Raw genomic sequence first — 21,042 nt, forward strand, 5'->3', positions numbered from 1 at the left:
CGGGAAAAAAAAAGTAAAACCAACTGAAGGTTTTCACTAAGAAAACAGGGACAGGTTTGGTGACAACACTAGACAAAGAGATCTTGCCTATTCTACACGTGTCAACCCATCTGTCCCACACAAAGTCTATTTGCCATCAGCTGGCATTTCCCTCCATTCCAAAAACAATCATTGGCCAAACTTACCTCCTCTTTTGGCAAGCCTGCTTGCTCCGTCCGCTACCACCAAATTTAACCATATCTTTACAGGCCTTACACTTTCCACACTCGGGCTGTTGACAAATCTAAAACACATAATTAAAAAAAAAAATTAAATGCCCTTTAGTCACAGCTGATAACCAGTTTTTGGTGAATTTTAAAATATGTAAGTTTAACCTCATTAGAACTCAGGGAAATAAGAGTTAGGAACAAGACGTAAGGTTTGTAAAGGTTAACCCTGAGACATGGTACTGGCACAGGTATGGGGAAAGGAGAACTCAGGTGGCTCAGAGGTAAGCTGGTGACACCACTCTGGAAAACAGTGTTCTAGATCAAAGTCAAGTATGTAACCTACACCCCAGCAATTCTGCTTCCAAGCAGTGAAGAATCACAGAAGACACATTAGAATATCACACTGCCCATCACCGAGGGATAGGCTAGGAGAGTCACCACGAAATACTATGGAGTAAAGTGGTAACTAGGTCTACTCATATCAACACACAGTAGCTGTGAAAGATGCCAGGTTATGTAAATTAAAAAAAAAGAAAATTTAAAGCTTGGATAAGCATGTGCTAGATGAAATAAAAACCAAAATAAGAACGGTGAGGACAGGGAATTCGCTGGTGGCCTAGTGGTTAGGTCTCTGTGTTTCCACTGCTTGGGGGACACAGGTTCAACATGCAAATTCCTATTGAGGGCGACCACTGAAGACAGAGGAGACCCTCAGAATCCAGGGACTAGTGTGAATAGAGGGTGGTTCTGAAGGCAGGTGCTATATTTTCACTTTTAAGCTTTCATCCAAATTAAGTCAAATAAGATACCAAAACTGATCTGATCTCTGGGTCAGTGATAGAATTAGAGAGATTAATTCCTCGAGGGTGAAGTAAATACATATTATACTAAAAAATTCAGAGAGAGGTCGTCTCAGGCCTCAAAGCTAAGCTGGACGAAGCCCCCAATTTCTGAGGAAAGTTCCACCATGAGACAAGACAGGATCCTGGGAGGATGACCCCGCTTGGAGGAAGCAGTGCTGGCCTCTGCGGGGCAGTCACCCCCCTCACCCTCACACAGGGGCCTGAGGACACAATGGGACGTGACCAGACTCCTTTGTAGCAGAAGCAGCACTGATGGCAAAGTGCCTGAGCGTGCCTCTTTTGACAGTTGTCCCGTAAGACATGCAAGTCCCCCTGGATAACTAACTCCTTCGCTGAGCTGTTTTTGGGGGGTCACGTCTACGCAGTAAGACTCTCAAGCCAAAAAGAGAAAACAGCGAGCTCCTCAGAGATCATGAGGGGCAGGAGAGCCGGCGTAGGCGAGGTTACCTCACAGACGCCACAGCGCCGGCGCTTGAAGGCATTCTCCTTGTCTTCCTTGTCATCTTTTTCAATTTGCTCCGCAAAGAAAGTGTCAAAGATCTGGTAGACCAGCTTGGTGGTGGTGGCCTTGGTGGGGCCCTTGTCCTTCTCTTTGGCGGGTTGCCGGATGGTCTGCCGCCTCTCGGCTCGCCTGGAAGAGAGATTCCACGGTGTTAGCGGCCCAGGAAGAGCTCCCGCAGTGCCCTGCCTTCCAGACTCCGTCTCAGGTCTTCAGGCTCACTCCTACTGCACCCTCACCTTTTTCCCAGGGTGACCCGGCCAGCTTGATGAGGTCTCTCATGCAGGGGCTCAGGAAGATGGGCTGCTCGTCACTGTCCCCAGCCCGATCATAACTCTCTACTTGCTCCACCACGAACTGGGCATGCCGCAGGAGAGAATCCTCTGTGAATCGATTCAAGTTGAGCATACAAGGAGGAACGGTGGTCTTTTGGGGAAAAAAAAACAAAAACAGAAGTTTCTCTTAGGCTTAAGCAAAACTGGTTTGCGTCAAACATGCTTATATGTATCACATGTAAATGGGACTTCCCACATGGCTCGGTGGTAAAGAACCCGCCTGCCAGTATCCGTTCCCAGGAAATCTCATGGACAGAGGAGCCTGGAGGGCTGTAGGCCATGGGGTCACCAAGAGTTGGACCCAAATCAGTGAATGAACAACATCACATGTAAACAATCTGTGAATCCCAGATAATGAAAAACCTAAGCCTCTTACCTCAATCTTATTGATCAGGTCTTCGTAGGTGGAGTCAGGGTTGCTCTGCAGGAACTCAACCACTATCTTACTTATATAGATCTTCTCCTGCATCACGCTGAATAGTGGTGCGTACTCTGGGCTGGGATCCATCAAGATATACTCAGCAAATGCTGGAGTGGACAGACAGACAAGAGCAGTGTGAGCCTGACGGCAGCAGCAGTAGCCAAAGGGCAGGGATGAGGCTACGAGGCTCACAGAGCAGGCAGAGTCATTCCACACTCAAACGTCAAAACCTAAGAGGCACGGTCAGGGTTAACTCATTCAGAAGGGGCCTATTGGAGCCAACCAGAGAATAGACTGGCCAAGTGGCTTTCCTCTAGCTCGATTCTGGCTTTTGGAATTTGGTCTGGGTTTCAGCTGCAAGGTCAGTTCCAGGGTCAGTTGTAACTAGTACGAGAAGCCATCCCAATCAAGCCTGACATGCTTCCCACACAGCCACGAGAGCCTGAGACTTTCCAGAGCCCAACCAAGCCCGGTCATGGGAGCCTGAGACTTCCCAGAGCCCAACCAAGCCCCATGGAAGACAGAAGCATCTTTCAGATTCCAAAACAGTCCACAGTTGGCCACATACTTACAGGTGCTAAAGCCAAGAAGAGCCTTTTCACCTCCATCAAAACCAGCAATCCACCATTCGTTTATGGGGCCAAAATTTTTGCCATTAATACCACCTAAAAGAGGAAAAAAAGGTTTCTTGAAATGAAGTGGACTAAGAAATGGCAACTCACTCCAGTCTTCTTGCCTGGAAAATCCCATGGACAGAGGAGCCTTGACAGGCTACAGTCCATGGGGTTGCACAGTTGGACATGACTAAAAGAATATGCCTCAAAAACCCAAGCAGGTTCAGTGGCACTGAGTCCCCACCCGAGCCCACACCTCTGATCAGGTGAGCCGGGCAGCCTTACTGGAGCCATCAGAGCGAGACTGCTTGTAGCTGCTCGCAGCCCAGACTCTGTTCGGTTTACAAACTGACTGTTTCAGACAATCTGGAACATTCCCCTTACCTTCGGGAGATGGATCATCCTCATATATCGGCTTTGCTGAACCAGAAAAGAGGAGCTCGACATCCTTCTCAATGAGGCCGGTGTCGATCGGGCAAAGGTGACCGCGTTTACAGTACACGCTAGACAGGGGACAGAGGCCATTTACCAGGAGACCAAGGCAGGCAGGGGTACAGAGTCAAGCTCAGACATGGGGGGATGAAGTGTGGTCCCCAGACTCCACTATCTCCCTGGCTGCCAGAACCCTGGGTCAGTACAATGCTCTTTCACCCCATACCTTCTGATTCGCCCACCTGGGTACCAAGAGTAAGAGTATGAGAAGGGAATGTGGAGAGGTCAGCAAGACCGACAGCGGGAAACCCCACAGGGGAGCCCCTGGCGCGCCCTCCCTTGGGGAGTGGCTTGTGGAGACGCACTGGCTGCTCCAATACATCCTACCCAGACTTGGGCCACCACTCCCTCTAGCTCCAAAACGTTCTTGTTGCTGAAAATGAAACCTCACACCCACTGACCTGTCACTCCTTCCCCCCTCCCGACACCACCCCGGCAATTCCTGATCTGCTTTGTTTTTCTGGATTTACTGCTTCACACTATTTTATATGTTAGTTTGCGTTATGACTTTCACCTCAAAAAGATTAAAATAATGTGTGTTACACATCATAAGAAGTGAGGCTCATTGAGGACATGAGAAGGAGGGACTTCCACCTCCCTCTGGGGGGTGAAGCCTCAAGTTCAAGAACACCCACCACCTAGAGACGCTCCATGACACTAGGAGAGTGTGCATCATTGAGCAGGACGCTGAATTTGAGAAAACAGGATGGGACTGGGGTGGGTTCTGCTTACGCACCTGCCTGTGCTGGCCTCAAGGCCAGAGTTGCTATGCAGGTCTGAGAGTATCCCCCGCCACATTCCCACCGCCTAGGCCCCTGGATGCCAAGAAATTCTCATCTTGGAATCTTACCAAATTAAAAAAATGAACACATGAGCACTTTGAGTGGAGCTCTTCCACCAGGCATAGCAGACAGACATGGGTCACAGTTCTGCCATTAGGACCTGAAGCCGTGGGAAGGATGGACACATACCCACAGAGGGCAGGACACGGTGGACTCACAGAAGGGGAGGATCCAGGGCCCAGCCTGACAGACTGTCCTCGTGCTCCGTCAGGAGAGGTGACATCAGGGAGAAGTGCCGAGTCTCAGGCCAGGGCAGGGCCCACTAGTGTGCAGAAGGGGCTCGTTGCCACCTGCCACCTTCAGCCCAAGGACCAGAGGTAAACAGAGTCCCCAGCTAACCCAGGTGGTCTGGCTTCAACGGCTTGATGCTCAAAGGCATGCCATTCCTGGGACGTGTGTTCTTATTTCCCAACCCACAGGAAGGAGTCTGGGGTAGACCTGTTCTTGAGGAGCCACCCAGAGACCCCAAGCCCTGACACTCCTGATTACAGTGGCCCCAGCCCCCGGTTCTCGCGAGCCTCTGCCCCAGCAGCGCCACAGGGAAGCACAAGGCCGTGAACATCAGCAATGCTAACAGCACGTTTCACTCGTGCTGTCAGGCAGAGGTTTGAGCCGGGGAGTGGCCGGGGAGTAGACAGCGTCCCAGTACAGATCAGGCTCCTGCTCGTGGAGAGGGAGAGACACACCCAACAGCGGCGAGCATACAGAGCACTGTGAAGAAACACACTGGGATTTCCTAGAGCGCCCAGCCCACTGTGGGGCAGGAATGTCAGAAAGACCATCTCAAGATGATTCCACCTAACGCTTTGTAACAGGCAATTCAGCCGCCCCTACTCTTTTCTTGTCCAGGGAGAGGAAAAGCACGTGCCAAGGCCTGAAAGGAGACATGAGCTGGAGCCAAGCTATTTCACACAGAGAAGCAAAGGGAAGCACCTCCAGTGAGCAGGAGAGAGCAGAACGAAGGAGGCTAGAGAGGAGGGGGACTCTGCTCAATCACAGGCTTGTCTGAACCCCAAACGCAGTCCAAACTCCACTACCTACACCAAGAAGACCCCAGCGTCATTGCCTCGGCCTGAAGAGCCCCGCAGGATCCAGCCCCAGCCCTGGGTCCCTGTTCCCCAGCCACATCCCCTACCACTCACCCCGGCCCCTCCACTCCAGCCACACAGCCCCTTATCTAGTCTTCCACAGCCCACACGCCCCCCTCCCAGCCTCCACCTGCTGTTCCCTCCTCCTGGATGTCTTTCCCTCACTATCTCCTTGGCTTGTTCTTAAGCTGAGGTCTTTGCTCAAGTCCCTTCCCCTCCATTCTGAACAACTTTCTCCCACCCACTCTCTCTGCTCCCCGTGCTTTTCACATCCATCACAATGTCGCTACCCACAGGCACAGCTTGTTCTGCTTCCATGAAACCAGGGGCCTGAAGTGCTGTATCTATAATACCCACTGCACATAGCTGGCCCTCAGTGGAATGAATGAGCTTTACAATATTTACCGACTCAAGGGCCTTCCCTGGTGGTCCAGTGGCTAAGAAGACTCCATGCTCCCCAATGCAGGGGGCCCAGGTTCAATTCTTCAGGTAACTAGATCCCACATGCCAGAACTAAAGATTTGCAAGCCACAACTAAGACTTGACACAGCAAAATAGCTGATTTTTGCAAGGATGTTTACCTACTCAAGATCTAACAGGAATAGCTTTAACAACCAAAGACCTACCAGTCATCTACCAGCTTGGTGGCCCTGAAGTGTCAGCAGCTTAAGAAATGTTGCAGATCAGGTGTTGAAAACTTTATTAGGATATTAAGAACTCAGGTGTCTTTAAGAAAATGCCTTGTTATGATAAGTATATTAGTTACCTGCGCTTCTTTGGTGACTTAGTGGTAAAGAATCCCCTGCCAATACAGGGGACACGGGTTCGATCCCTGGTCCGGGAAGACCCCACATGCCACAGAGCACCTGAGCCTGTGCACCACAACAAGAGAAGTCACCGAAACGAGAAGCCTGCACACTGCAACTAGAGAGCAGCCCCTGCTCGCCACAACCAGAGAAAAACCCGTGCAGTAACAAAGACCCACCACAGCCACGTAAATAAAAAGATCCAGCAGGATTTAAAAAAAAGGAAAAACACACAAAACCTATCAGTTACCTGAAGCAGGTTAGTTTGTGCTGGGGCAAATCCTCGTAACTCTCAAAGCCAGATTCGTTGGCATCAAAGATGGACAACCTCTCGTTGGTCAGTATCTGTATCTCTTCCACCTGAGAGACATTGGACCAGTGAGCAGAGACACAGGAGACGGTAACTATCCGGCCGAAGACAGAGCTGGAACTTACCGCATCGGGGGGGTGCTGCTCGTATCTCAGCTCAGGGTCGTCCAGGTACTGCAAGCACTCGGTGCACTTCGGAGGATTGGTCTGTGGGGACAAAACACAGACGGCGCTCAGAGAGCCAGCCCTAAGCCAGTCCCTTAGCGTCACACAACGGCTTTTATTCCCAGGTGTACATTTACCTTGGACACTACGGCTATTTTGGTTCGAGTCATTTTCTTCTCAGTTCTGGGAACAAAGCAGAAGGTTTGTTTTAGTCATTACATGACACGTCAGAATCTGTCAAAGTTATACCGGATCCAGACACAGATGAGTGCCAGCTGCTGCATAAGGGGAAAGTGTGTCTTTACCATGCAGAGGGGACCTGCCTCACACAGCAGAACTGGCATGTCTCAGTCCTGCACTCACTATCCATCACACGCAAAGCTAAGGCTGCTCCAGGAGGTCACTGAAAGTCAAAGTGAAGTCGCTCAGTCATGTTGGACCCTTTGCTACCTGGTGGACTGTAGCCCACCAGGCTCCTCTGTCCATGGGATTTTCCAGGCAAGAATACTGGAGTGGGTTGCCATTTCCTTCTCCAGGGGATCACTAAACGCCCCTTTTTCTTTCTTTCTCAGACAACTGTTTAGTATTACGATCTGCTTGATGGAAAGACAAAAAATAAGTTCTTACAGTTCTCTGTATGTAGTTCTGCGTCTCTTCTCCTCCTAAGTAGAGAAAACAGAAGAGTGAAGGGTAAAAAAGTCTTTTCCATCCGGACTATGTCACAAAGTTAAAGAATTTTATGTACATGGTTATCACAAAACCTAGTCAGAGGCAGGAAGGCAGTCAGAAAACCAGTGAGACCCAAGCCACCTCCAGTGTCTAGTCTTATAAACAAAATTATTATAACCAGACTTCCTTAAAAGACTCATAAGAGACTAGTTTTTTTAAAAAAGACAAAAACTTTTGTTGTTTAGTCACCAAGTCATGTCTGATTCTTTTGTGACCCCATGGAACTACAGCCCACCAGGCTTCTCTGTCCATGGGATTTCCCAGGCAAGAATACCAGAGTGGGTTGCCACTTCCTCCTCTAGGGGATCTTCCCCACCCAGGTATAGAACCCGCATTAGCAGGTGGATTCTTTATCCCTGAGCCACCAGGGAAGCCTGACAAAAATTAGCTCTCCTGTATTAAGTGATACCTCAGTAAGTATATAATTGATATGGGGCGCTATGGACTGAGTTTTGCCCTTGCTCCCCAACCCAATTCTTATGTTGAAGCCCTAACCTCAAATGTGACTGTATTTAGAGATGAGGCTTTTAAGGAAGTGACCGTGGTTACGTGAGGTCGTAAGTGGGAGAGACCTAATCCAATAGGACACCAGAGCGCTCTCCTCCCTACGTGCTTGCACAGGGACAGGTCATGTAAGGACCAGCAAGAAGGCATCCGTCCACACGTCAGGAAGAAAGACTTCTCCAGAAACTAACCCTGCTGGTACTTTGATATGTGAACTGTATTCTCCAGAACTGTAAGAAAAATAAACGTCTGTTGGTTAAGTCACTCAGACTGTCGTATTTGGTTATGGTACCATCCCCACCCCTGGTGACTAATAAGAGAAAACTTATTTCTAGAATTATTTTGAGTAAATGAAGGAATGCTAGAACTATCACTCTGCAACTCCCAGTGAAATAATGGATTTAAGCAATGATTGTTAAAAACAGGTGAAAAGGTGAAAAGCTGAGGGGAACTTTATAATGGATGGAGCAGGCTGAGGGCACCTGGGTTCAGTGATGAGTCCTGAAGCCTTACAAAGATAACCCTGCCTCTGGTGTGATATAACAGGAAGCACACAGCACCACCTTAGAAATCCTCTGGGAAACAAGAGACATGCCTCTGGTCCAGCATCTGAGCCTAACTAGTGGTCTACAGGGGACAGGGCTCTGGGAAGATCCCAAACCTGAGAACCCACTAATGCTATGCGTCAGCTGGCTACTTACACCAACTGCAAGTAAGAGGATGGGGTGGCGCTATAGATGACACAGGGAAGACAAACAGCAAGTAAGCATATCGTACAGACTTAGCTGGGGTTCTGACTCACAGCAAAACACGCAATGCAGACCTCAGAGAAATCTGAACAGAGATTGGACTTTGATACTATGGTGTTAGGAAAATGGTATTGTAGTGATGCTTATTTACTTTTAATATTTTTTGATGTGGGTCATTTTTACAGTCTTTATTGAATTGGTTACAACATTGCTTCTGTTCCATATTTTGGTTTTTTTGGCTACGAGGCGTGTGGGGTCTTAGCTCCCCAACCAGGAACTGAACCTGCACCCCCTGCATTGGAAGGTAAAGTCTTAACCACTGGACCACCAGGGAAGTCCCTGTGATGATGTTTAAGAGACTCCTTTCCTTTTTAGAAGGAAGCACCTTATAGAAGCACTTCTGTTAATATTTCAGTAATATGTCTGGGATCTGTTTACCAGAGTGAGGGAGGGCAAGGAGAATAACTGAGGCTTGGGTAAAACATGCCTAGTCATGGGTTGATAACTGATGAAGGTTGATGAGAATATGAGGGTTTGCTACCCTTTTCTGCCTACTCTAGGGTACGTTTGAAAGTTTCCATGAGGAAAATTGTTTATAAATCACTTTAAGATATTCCAGCCAATGGGATGTTATGAAATACAGTAGAATTGAAAAAACAAGAGCTTACCTTTTCATCTTCATCTTTCTCATCAGAAACTTGTGGCTTTACTCTTTCAGGTTCTTTTTCTTCTGGTCTCCGTTTGCTAGCTCTATTGGATAAACAAATAAGCCAAATGTCAGCTTAAAACCTGTATTGCCAATTCACATAAAAAATGACAAACTAATGCCTCGCTATAGAAAAGCAAAATATTCAGAACCGATCTGGTGAACAGACACTTTCTTCCCATCCAAAAGAAAGTCCCCTTGTCACAGTGGCTCCAAAGGTGCGTCACTAACACGTGATCCTGAAAAGAGGCCTGCAGACGCCCCATGTGACCCTCAGACATGGGGCCTGACGAGATACTGGAACTAAGACACGTGGCAGTGCAGTGATGGGAGTGCTACCCATGAGGCAAAGGGCAACAGGCAAGATGGGGCCCACAGTGATTTCTCATCCAGCCCCACCCAAACTGATCCAGTCTTCCAATAGCACCAGCAATTCCCTGTAAACATCTACATCACAGATCTCCAATAGCTATTTTGGTAATTTAAACTACACAAAGCACAGCACAAAAGCACAAGCATTTTAACCACTTACAGATCTTTGGGTTGACTTCTGTGCCTCTTTTCATCCTGAGAGGGGAAACGTGTGGGTAGAGAAATAAAGGGGGGAAAATTAATTTGAGCAAGAGTGAGACAAAACCCCAAAGTATCAGTTAATGATTGCAGCACCGTGGGACGAGAGAATTGGAAAATCTAGGCAGGTCTACAGGCTAGAGATGAGGCTTCAAAAATTTTAACTCAGTTCCCTAACGCCTACAAACAAGAGTTGGTAGATCTCCTGTAAAGGGCCAAAAAACAGACATTTTCAGGTTTCCAAGCCACAGACTTGCGTCACAGCTCCTCAACTGTACCACTGCAGCACAAGAATAGCCAGAAACAATACATAAGCGAAATGGCATGGCTGTGTTGCAATAAAACTTTATGAAAACAGGCAGAGGGCCAACTTTGGCCTGTGGACCACAATTTACACACCCCTGTCCTGGGATAGCTCAAAGCAAAAGGGACTGTTAGAGCCATTTTGCTTATGTCAGCCCAAATGTCTATAGCTGCATCTGTCATTTGGTCAGGAGTGAAGATGTCATACAAACAGGCACTGGGACAGGAGTGGGGAAAGTAGGTGACAACGCTAAACTTTGGAATCCAGTATGGGAAAGAGACAGAAGTAGGGATTCCCAACTTGGTCACCAACTCATTAAAGACAGCAGAGCCCACATACAAAGACTATCTTTCTGATATGCTGCTGACCTTTATAAAGAAGTATACACACAGATTAAGTCAATAATTTAAAAAAAAAAAAAACTAGACAAAGTCAAACTTTTGGTCCTTTTGTCCTTTTCTGCCATGAGACAAGAGCGCTGGCTGTGGGGTCTGAAGCTCCTGCCAGCTGCTGTCTGAGGAAAACGGATGGTCTGACACCACCGCTGAGATCTCTCTAGACCTGAAGGGATCCCAGGCAAGTGCTGACGATTAAGATCACGAGTAATCAGAAAAGATGAGACAATAAGATGTTAGACAGAACAAGCTGGAGGTGACACACCGAAAGGATCACGTGCCACAGAACAAGCAAGGGTGCCCACTGGAAGCGAGAACACTCAGGACCCAGGAAGTCTGACCTCAGGCTCTGCTCCCTGGATCTCACAGAAAACCAGAGACAATCTTGAGACCATCCTGGTTTGGCTTTTCTTAGAGCAAATTGCTAAGGAGCTTAATAAGATCCCTGTGCTGTGGCCCCCAGCAGATGTAGCCCAGTCCCCTGGAGTTTACAGCCCTGTGGATAACCTCACCATCTGAGGCTTCTATACAGGCCCACCCCTGGGTCAGTGTACAATATTTTAGGGTTTAAATATGTTAACTAAGCTGAACTGTGGGAGCTGGCGGGAACGCGAGGAGCTAGACTCAGAACTCAGGAGACTGGTCGATAAAGCAGCACAAGCATGATGACGCGTGTATCTGGGGTGACACGTCAAGCCTTCTCAGGCCAGAGGCTATGAAGAGAAGCTGGTTCCACACACGTCTTAGGCCAGGCACACATAGGCCCTTGGCACCATTACCATAAATAGACAACTGAACGCTCACTACGTATCAGGTGCTAACATGCAGCGACAGCTGCCAACCCCCACAAGGAGGGGCAGGTCACCTGCCCAAAACCACCCCAGGGCAGGTAGGGCTGGATCTCAACGCACAGCCCTAACCCATGCCATTTCTCCCAACCAACTGGGAACACAAGGATCGGTTAGAGATAAGTGATATGAGTCAGTATTTACTTTGTCTTCTCCTTCATTCATTTCAGCCTGAGCTCCTCCAGGCCTCACATCTCTGTCTGGCTCCTCCTTAGCTTTGTGTTTAGGTGTCCTGTCACAGAAAAAAACACACAGTCAGCTAAGGGAGCCCATCACCGTTTCAAGAAGCCACAGTGAGGGTTTACACGGTTCCCTCCCCCAAGTTAGAGAGCATGGATGATTTTTCTCATCTGAAGGGTGATTTTTCTCATCTGAAGGGTAAGTTTTCATTGCAAGAAACCCAAGAGGGCTTTGGTACTTCAGAACTTATGATCTCAGAAGTGCCACCAACACTTCATGTGTTGCTGAGACATGCCACAGTTTAAAAACAAGAGACAAAAGGGCTCCCCTGATCCCTGATAACCTGATGGGAATCCTGCCTGTGGAAGATTCCTGTGCAGGTTTGCTAGTGGGCTGAGGTGACATCTGAGAAGTCTTCCCCTCCTTCCACCAGGGCCCAGGCACTTGGTTCAGGAGTTCTGCCCACCCCAGACTCAGGCCCAGTCAATACCTGCTTCAGTCCATTGCATGTCAGAGGCTGCTTTTCACTGCCGCCCTCACACACTGCCACTGCTGAGCGCACGCCCCAGCTGGACTAGTCCTAGGGCTGAAGCGGGTCTGCCTGGCCAAGATCAGTCAATGGCCACTGAGCCGCAAACATATAAGCTCAAAAAGTGCCTACTGTCCTGAGCCGCTGAGCTCTGGGGCAATTTGTCACATAGCATCTTCACAGCTACAGGCAAGAGACAGAGCTGCTCAACGCTCTTTAACCACCACCTAACAAACTGCTTCCTGTATGAACAGCAGTAAGGACAGACCACTAAGGACAGGCCAGCGGTCAAGGTCAGGTAAATCTCAGTTGACCTCAGCCTACACTGTGGTTGCCTGACCTTCCAAGAACAGAAGTTACCCACACATTACACGTATGACCTTAATGCCCTGTCCAATCCATAATTTTTACGAGAACACTTACTTTTGGAAGTAAATTTCACAAAGTACAAAAGGCATGTTAACTGTACTTACGGTTCTTTGGTCTGACTTCTGAGTCTCTTTTCTTCCTAAGTGGATGGGACGGGGAGGCAAAAAAAAAAAAAAAAGACTAGTTAATTTCCCCCCGTTTGATTCTAATATTTCTATTAAAGAGCTTTATGGAAATAAAATACCTAAACTGATCCTATAGTCTAGCTGGTAAGAAGGAGTCTCTTCTATTCAGATAGCACATTTTTTTTGGTGGGGTAGGTAGGCAAGAAGTTAAAGAACTCTTAGATTCTGCTGTTTAAGATGGATTTGCGGGCAAAATTACTGTCACTTGTCAGGATTAAGTGTTGACAATCTCCTTGATAACTTTATCAAATGAGAATCTAAATAAAGGAATGAAGTAGTATGACCAATCGGAATAAGAGCTCCATTTCAAACATGGACAACAAATCATTTTGAGTCTGAATTTAGAGAGCTAAATGCACCTCTCCAAAATTCAGCCTCAGGAACCCCTCACACTTTGTGAGGAGATCAAAGGTTGGTGATGTAAACAGAAAAAACACATGGCAGACTCTGCTACTGCAAGAGGGGATCCCAGGAATCTGGCCATAGACAAGGGATTTCAATCAGCCCTAAATCCTTCTTTGGAGGATTTGAGCCAGTCTACTGGAACCACTTGTTCTCAAACGATTTAACCATGTCCCAACTGTAACTGCTGCTAACTTTAACTAGGATCAGGGTAGGGAAGTGATCAATTAAAGGCTAGCTTCAAGTACCAAATAGTTCAAGAATTATCATGCATCTTGGTTGATTCCCCATTAGGACAAAATAACAGACACCCATTTTTTAACAGGCTCTCACGGGCACACACTACCCATGGGAGTTGCTAAGAAAATTCTCATCAGTGTGGTCATAAAACTTTTGGGGATCTGAGACTGTTCCACCACCTGGGACCGACCAATGTCAGCCTTTTACCGTATGGGGCAGCGCTCATGGTAAAGCTCCCACTTTCAGATCCCCAATTCCTTCTTCTACCCGCCCAAGCTCCTGGGGTGGGATTCAGTGGTACATTTGTATTTCACAGAACCTTAAGCCCACCCTGATTTTACAAAGGAGCCACAAGTCTGGGGAAAGAACTGGTCTGATCTCAGTTAAGAATGCAGCTTTAACCCTGGATGATGCTATAGCACTTTAGCACCTGTGTGTCTGAAAGTGAGATCTCCACCAAGACCTCATGAGCAACCAAGATGTGCAGGAGAGGGGAGAGGCTTAAGCTGTGTGACTAACTGATCAAGCAGCAGAGGTCCAGGTGACTTCTAGGCCTATCAGTGGTTTACTGTCACCAGAACCACATAAACACACCTTCCACATAGAGAAGCAGCAGAAAGAGGAGTTTGAAGAGCATTTTTGCTAAAGTCAAGGTCATTGTGATCATTAGTGAAAGTCATTCTGTTCCTACATGCTCTCCACGCCCTGATCCCTCTGCCTAGAACCAATGGGGACTCTGATTCAGGTGGAAGTGACAAGCACGGAGGTGACCAGGCTTTACTTTATCATCTCTTCCTTCTTCTTCCATGTGTGTTCCTGGTCTTACTCTTCCTGGTTCTTCTGCAGGGAGCAGCCCAGCAACTCTATCAAGCAAGATAACACACCCTAAGGATGACTTTCAGAGACTCCTCCCCTGGAAGCAGCTTTCAAAAGGGCTTCCTTCCTCCCCCCGACCAGCAAAAGCCAATCTTCATCTCAGTAGCCCTGAAAAGTACATATTACGTTAACATTTAATATTCAATACAACCTTTAGATCTACTTCTGGTAACTGCCAGTTGCCCCCCACCCCAATTCACTCTTTGCAAGAGAATTCAACCTGGATCACAAGGTTAATCTGGCTGCAAACTCAGCGTCCTTAAGCTATCTATGATCACCCTGGCAACTCGCTAGTTCTTCCTTTTAAAACATTTCAGAAAAGTAATTTCAGTAGTCGAGATTACAAATTACACAGAACAAAAAGGTATAAACTCTTACCGTTCTCTGGATGTAACTCGACGTCTCTTTTCCTCCTATGTGGACAGAAGGGACGAGAAGAATATTTATTTCAAAAGAGGATCAAAACCAAAAGCACGAATCAAAGTGTTAAGTAAATACATTTGATATGGTTAAATACAGGCTTCCCAGGTGTTGCTAGTGGTAAAGAACTTGCCTGCCAATGCAGGAGACAAGAGATATGGGTTCGATCCCTGGGTCAGGAAAATCTCCTGCAGGAGGGCATGGCAACCTACTCCAGTATTCTTGCCTGGAGAATTCCATGGACAGAGGAGCCTGGAGGGCTACGGTCCAGAGGGTCACAAAGAGTCGGACACATTTGAAGCAACTTAGCAAGCATGCATGCATGGTTATAAACAGGGGTTGGGGGTAATCTGGGTTTGGGGAAGATGTGGGCAACTGTCACTCTGGTGTTGAGGTCCCATCAGCCTCAAAACAAAGGAGAGGCCCAGGAGTTGACCCAGCACACGTCCGCACAACTAGAGGTTGTCTAGTGATGCTACATGAAGTCAAAGATCCACCTCATGTCAGGGATTTGTTAATGTTAGCAAAAAAAATCAACCCAGTAATTTGGGATTCCCATCAGGAAGTGATGATGACAACCTAAACTGGACACCAGCTCTTCGATGAACAGCCAGGACACTGCTTCCCTAAGTTCACAAGACTTGCCATTTCTAGGATATCTGCAGTTATGTATTTAAACAGGATAAAAATATTGTGGTGACGAAGCAGATATCTTGTTTGAGGTGGAGATTACAAGAATCCACACACACATACATCTGGCTATGCATGCAGAGTGAACAAAGTCTGTAGATTATACCAATGTCCATTCCCTGGTTTTACGGTTGTATTATAGTTGAGATGTTACCACTGGAGAAAGTTGGGTAAATTACACAGAACCCCTCCATAATATATTATATGGAATTAGTCTGTGTGTGTGTGTATTATATATAAAATTCTGACTGCAAATTGCTTTCAGACTTGAGCTACAACATCAACACTTCCCTGCGTCTGCAGCCTATTGGCCCATCATGCATATTTTGGACCTGCCAGTCTGACATTGTGTGAATCAGCTGCTTAAAGTAAATCTCATATATACAGATATCATTGACTCTATTTCTCTGAAGAACCCTAATACAGGTTATATATTAATATAATACAGTACTATGTATAGACATACAATCCAAAACAATATATTAGAGACTGAGAAATGCTCGCCTCTAGAAGGACAGACAGGAGGGAGGGGTGGGAGAGGGATGGACAGAAGGGTGGGAGTACCACTCCTTTGTACCCAATAGCTGTTTGTACTGTTTTATCAAGTGTAGGTAATACTTGTTTAAAAAAAAAACACATAGTAAGATCGCAAAACTTTAAACTGGGGGACTTCCCTGGTGGTCCAGCAGTAAAGAATCCGCCTTTTAACGCAGGGTTCAATCCTTGGTCAGGAAACTAAGATCCTATACACCGTGAAGCAACTAAGCCCGCGGGCCACAACTAAGACCCAATGCAGCCAAATAAACAAATAAATTTAAAAAAAAAAAGACACTTTAAACTGGCTGAAGTATAAGGTTTTGACCTTATTTGACTTATTCAACCAATACCATCTGATATCACTGGTTTGGTGCACTAGGACTCTAGCATGTTGGAATAAACCCTATTCCTACAGGGGTTCATCCTCGAAGTTCACAAGGCCTCACACACACCACCAGTGAAACAGCTTCCTACTTGGGAAAGAACGCCCTGGTTAATTTCTTTAAAAGCAAAAAGAAAAGGCTATGTAAGCCCTCCAAGATGTTAGAAGGGGGAAAAAAACAACTCAAACTGGTACATGTGTTTGTGTTTTTTTTTTAAAGTCTTATCAATATTACAAGAGCCAGCTTGCCCATGACATGTTCTCCTAGGGGGCAAGGGACTTGGCCACACGGCTTAGACAAGACGTTTCCCCATCTCGGTTTCCCACCGTGAGTGGGTACTCTGGCTAAACCTAACTATAGACACCTGAATAAGGGTCATGAACAGTCGCATATAATTCTCAAGAATAAGACAGAAGAATGAGCGTGTCTTATCAAGTCTACCTCAGCGATACCGGGCTCAATGCTTCTCACCTAGGGCAATTTTGCCCCTCTGAGACCTCTGGGAGAAACCGAAAGTGATTTTGGTTGTCACAAATGGGAGACAGAAGGAATGTTACTGGCATCTAGCGAGTAGGGGTCGTGACCTTGCTAAACACTCTACGATGTACAGGACTGACCCCTACAGCAAAGGTTTATTTGCCCCCAAAAGTCAAAGCCTTGGCTGAGACATCCAGCCTTAGAACAAACCACAGATATTCATCTTCAGCAGGTAACAGGCATTTACTACCCACCCGAAAGCCTACAGACTTTCCAAATTACACAGCCAATCCTGTGGCAGAACTGAAATAGACAGCATGTGGCCAGCTGGTATTACCTAGATTTGCCCCTTAAGCCACATGGGACAGCGCCAGAGGCATTGTCTTTCCCAGAGGCCTTTGGCAAGCCACCAGTTTTCCAACCTAAAAAGTCTAAGCAGCATTATTACAATGCACATAATAACATGACAATTCTGCTCTTATTGAAAAATTAGATGTGGGAAAGGAGCTTATCTGATGTCAGAAGCAAATGCTTTAAACACACCACCTCTGCTGGTCTGAACATCTCATCTTGCCAGGTGGAGAGGCAGGAAAGTAGACAGGAGAGAGCAGACTCAAGCTATGGGCCTGCTAAGCCCTCGGGTCTCATCATGATACACTTTGCACTGCCCGGGGTCCAGGGATACGTTCTAACACCTTCTCAGTCACTTCTGGTCCATAGACAGACCAAGCGTAAATTCACAGTTAACGGAAAACGTACCAAAATAAGGCAGAGTTAAGAAACTTAAACGCGAGCCCCACCTGGTCTTTTTCTTCATCAACAGAATCGTCTGACTTCACTTTTTCAGGTTCTTCCTCAGGTTTTCGTTTGGCAGGGCTGTCACACACAGTAAAGCCAACTGTTAGCTCAGCCCAACCCTAGACCTCCAGTGGGCATGAAGCAACTTACTGATACATTCCTCCCTCTGTATGGGAAGATTCAGGGCATGGACTCCCCCTTCCCTCCAAGGAGACGCCCTCATTGTCAGGATGTTAAAGTTCAACATATCTTCAAATGACAGGTTTAGAATACTACCATTTTGCAAACCTTATAAAATCATGGATCTAGACTTTGATCAACAGCTGCTATCATCACCAAAAAGACGTGACATGCTTCTGATGGACAGCCCCAGTTTGTTAATGAAGTTTCAGAAAATAAAACTGGAATCTGAACAAGCCTCTAGACCTAGCTACCAGTTTATAGAAAACCAGAGACAAGTGAACACATTAACCACCACTAATGATGGTGATCCGGAAGCTAAAACAAAACCAAGTTTCTTTAAATAAATGGCAAGAAAATAAGGAATCTTAAAAGGATTAAGGAAGAAGTCAACCAAACTCTGTTAACATACGCGGAAGTATGAACACTGCTGTATACCTGGTAGTCAGGAGCTATTATACTTTATGAGGCATGAAATTATAGTTCTGTTTTGTCTTCTTAAAAAGACTGTTTCCTAAATGTTAGCAACTATAGCAAAACATGAATTAAAACTTGTCAGAGGAAGACCCTGTCATCTAGAAATACAGTATTTATAGATAAGATGACATGTCTGACTTGTTTCAAAGTAACCCAAGTGGGGGGTGTGGTATGTATGGAGGTGTAATTCATTTGGAATAGATCATTGGAGCACATGGGGCTGAGGATGAAACGATCACCAGGAGCTGTTAACTGCTGTCACTGGGCCATATACAAGGGGTTCATTTTACTACTCTTGGTGATTTTGTGTATGCATATTTGAAGCTTCCCAGAAAGACTAAGGGCAGGAGTAGAAGGGGGCGAGAGAATGAGATAGTTGGAGGGCATCACCAACTCGACTGTCATGAGTTTGAATACACTCTGGGAGACAGTGAAGAACAGGGAAGCCTGCTGTGTAGCACTCCATGGGGTCACAAAGAGTCGGACAGGACTTAGCAACTGAACAACGTTAACAGGAAAAATGGATGAGGTCTTCAGAAATGCTGTTCATGAGTGTCTGATAGCAAAATACCAAAGTGAAACCCAGGCAATGTGGAAGTCAGAATCACTAAATTACATCCTACTAATTCTATACGTGGTTTACCAAAAACAGTTGGCCCCTAAAAAAGGGGCTTGTCCATTCATTATATACTGACCCCCGTGTGAAATGAGATGTGATGGTGGTCTGCCTGGTAGTCTTCCTTGTAATCCTGGGGCTAGAAGAGACTTCAGCTGTTTAAAGAAAAAGAAACAAAAAAGTCACTAAGAATAAAAAAGTTCACAGCAAAGGTACAGTTCTTCAGAATTACCAGGCTGCTGCAGAGACCAGCTTCTGAGGATTAAGAATCCTCCTCTTCTTATTTTCAGCAACCACCATCTTGATAAAACTCACCAAATTAGCACCTGCCAGTTTGCTGAACCATTTTAACACAACCTCTTATATGACGGGCCCAACCCTGACACAGACAAGGAAACAGAACCTTTGCTTCCATCATCAGAAGGTGAAGTGGTCAAGAGCCTGACCTGAGCTCAAGTCCCATGCTCTTATTCTTTTAAAAATTTCAGAAGAGTTACTCTGACTACAAACGGGGAAGGAGTCTAAGAATAAATGTTTAGCTTAAACAGGCATATAACTTAGTTCTAAGTATCAGTAGATCCTGTTACTTTATACCTCAAATTCAATGATGTTTGGAGATCTAATGCTCTCAAACTTGGTCAAAGACAAAAATTTCTAGTCTACATCGAAGCTAGTTAGAAGTATACACAAGGGGGAATTCCCTGGCGGTCCAGTGGTTAAGACTGGGCACTTGCACTGCCATGGGCCCAGGTATGATCCCTGGTCAGGGAACTATGATCCCACAAGCCGAGTAGCGCGGCCAAAAATATATACATATATGGATACACAGGAGAAGGCAATGGCACCCCACTCCAGTACTCTTGTCTGGAAAATCCCATGGATGGAGGAGCCTGGTAGGCTTCAGTCCATGGAGTCGCTGAGAGTTGGACACGACTGAGCAACTTCACTTTCACTTTTTACTTGCATGCATTGGAGAAGGAAATGGCAACCCACTCCAGTGTTCTTGCCTGGAGAATCCCAGGGACGGGGGAGCCTGGTGGGCTGCCATCTATGGGGTCACACAGAGTCGGACACGACTGACGTGACCTAGCAGCAGATGGATACACAAGAAAGAAGTGATGCCCAGGGGAGCGGGTGGGATGAACCTATGGCGCCAAGTCTAATTGTCCTCCCCTTTGGTGATACCATACTCCAACAAGGTCAAATGAGTCGAATGCTCTTACACTTTGTTTCTCCATCAGACTTGCTTCTCCTGGGCGTGTAAAGTCTGGAGACAGGTTTGGGGGGCTTGCCTTTCTCTGCCATTACCACTCTGCAATCCTCACCACTTGTCTGGCTCCCGTTCTCTAGACATCCATTCGCTTCCCGACTGAAAGCATGAGCTCCGTTCTCCAAGGACAAATCTTTATTTAAAAGGGATTTGACTTTAGCCAGGTAGCCCTCCTACAGCAGGAAAGGATAATTTGAGTAGCAGTGAATGTAAACAAGTGGCAATGAGAGAATAATAAGGAAACACATGTGTTCCCTTTGTATAACTATCAGGTGACATGGGGAGTTGGGATTATTCAGCCTCCCTGGTCACAGACCAGTTACCCGGGAGGCCAAGTCTTCCAGACGCCAGGACCCTGAAGACTTACCTCAGATAATTCTTCTTTATGCAATTTGGTTTCCAAATCACATAACTGATTCTTTATTTCTGTCCGCAGAAATTCGTGCAAGAGATTCAGTTTCTCCTTCACACATTCCTAAGGGAAGGATATATGTTTAGAAGTCCCCACACTCTGAAACAACGCACTAAGGCACACTTACACTGCCTGGCCACGTAACAATGACTGAAAGGCAGGCAACGCTGAGTCAAGACATGTTCGTGATAGTTCCATTAAGATCATATTACTTATTATTTTTATTTTTTTAAGAGGGACTTCCCTAGTGGTCCAGTGGCTAAGACTCCACACTCCCAATGCAGGGGACCCAAGTTCGATCCCTGGCCAGGGAACTAGATTTCATGTGCCACAGCTAAGACCTGGTGCAGCCAAATAAATATTTAAAAAAAAAAAAAAGATCATATCACACCATCTACAGGGTGGTGAAAAATGGGAAGATTAGGAAGTGAAACAGACACATAATGGTATAGTAGAACAAAACTGATTCTGAAAAAAACAGTATGACCAGGGCAAGTTATAACCTAGACTTGCTGATAGGGAACCTAGATTGGGAAACTTGATGAGTTACCAA

The 21,042-nt window shown here is 46.4% G+C and overlaps 1 protein-coding gene across 1 annotated transcript in view; it reads right to left on the reverse strand.

The window, feature by feature from the left end:
- The window catches only part of DNMT1 (DNA methyltransferase 1), a 43,739-nt gene that overhangs the window by 14,268 nt on the left and 8,429 nt on the right, over positions 1-21,042 (reverse strand). Inside the window, 21 exon segments of the mRNA XM_005910849.3 lie at positions 186-283; positions 1,520-1,703; positions 1,811-1,826; positions 1,829-1,997; positions 2,283-2,434; positions 2,900-2,992; positions 3,326-3,444; positions 6,420-6,529; positions 6,605-6,685; positions 6,781-6,826; positions 7,271-7,305; positions 9,294-9,375; positions 9,864-9,898; positions 11,593-11,680; positions 12,631-12,665; positions 14,135-14,216; positions 14,608-14,642; positions 17,537-17,612; positions 18,887-18,962; positions 20,031-20,250; positions 20,445-20,552. Coding sequence (XP_005910911.2) covers positions 186-283; positions 1,520-1,703; positions 1,811-1,826; positions 1,829-1,997; positions 2,283-2,434; positions 2,900-2,992; positions 3,326-3,444; positions 6,420-6,529; positions 6,605-6,685; positions 6,781-6,826; positions 7,271-7,305; positions 9,294-9,375; positions 9,864-9,898; positions 11,593-11,680; positions 12,631-12,665; positions 14,135-14,216; positions 14,608-14,642; positions 17,537-17,612; positions 18,887-18,962; positions 20,031-20,250; positions 20,445-20,552 — 1,940 coding nt within the window.

Source organism: Bos mutus, chromosome 7 (genome assembly GCF_027580195.1).
Source record: "Bos mutus isolate GX-2022 chromosome 7, NWIPB_WYAK_1.1, whole genome shotgun sequence".
NCBI lineage: Eukaryota > Metazoa > Chordata > Mammalia > Artiodactyla > Bovidae > Bos > Bos mutus.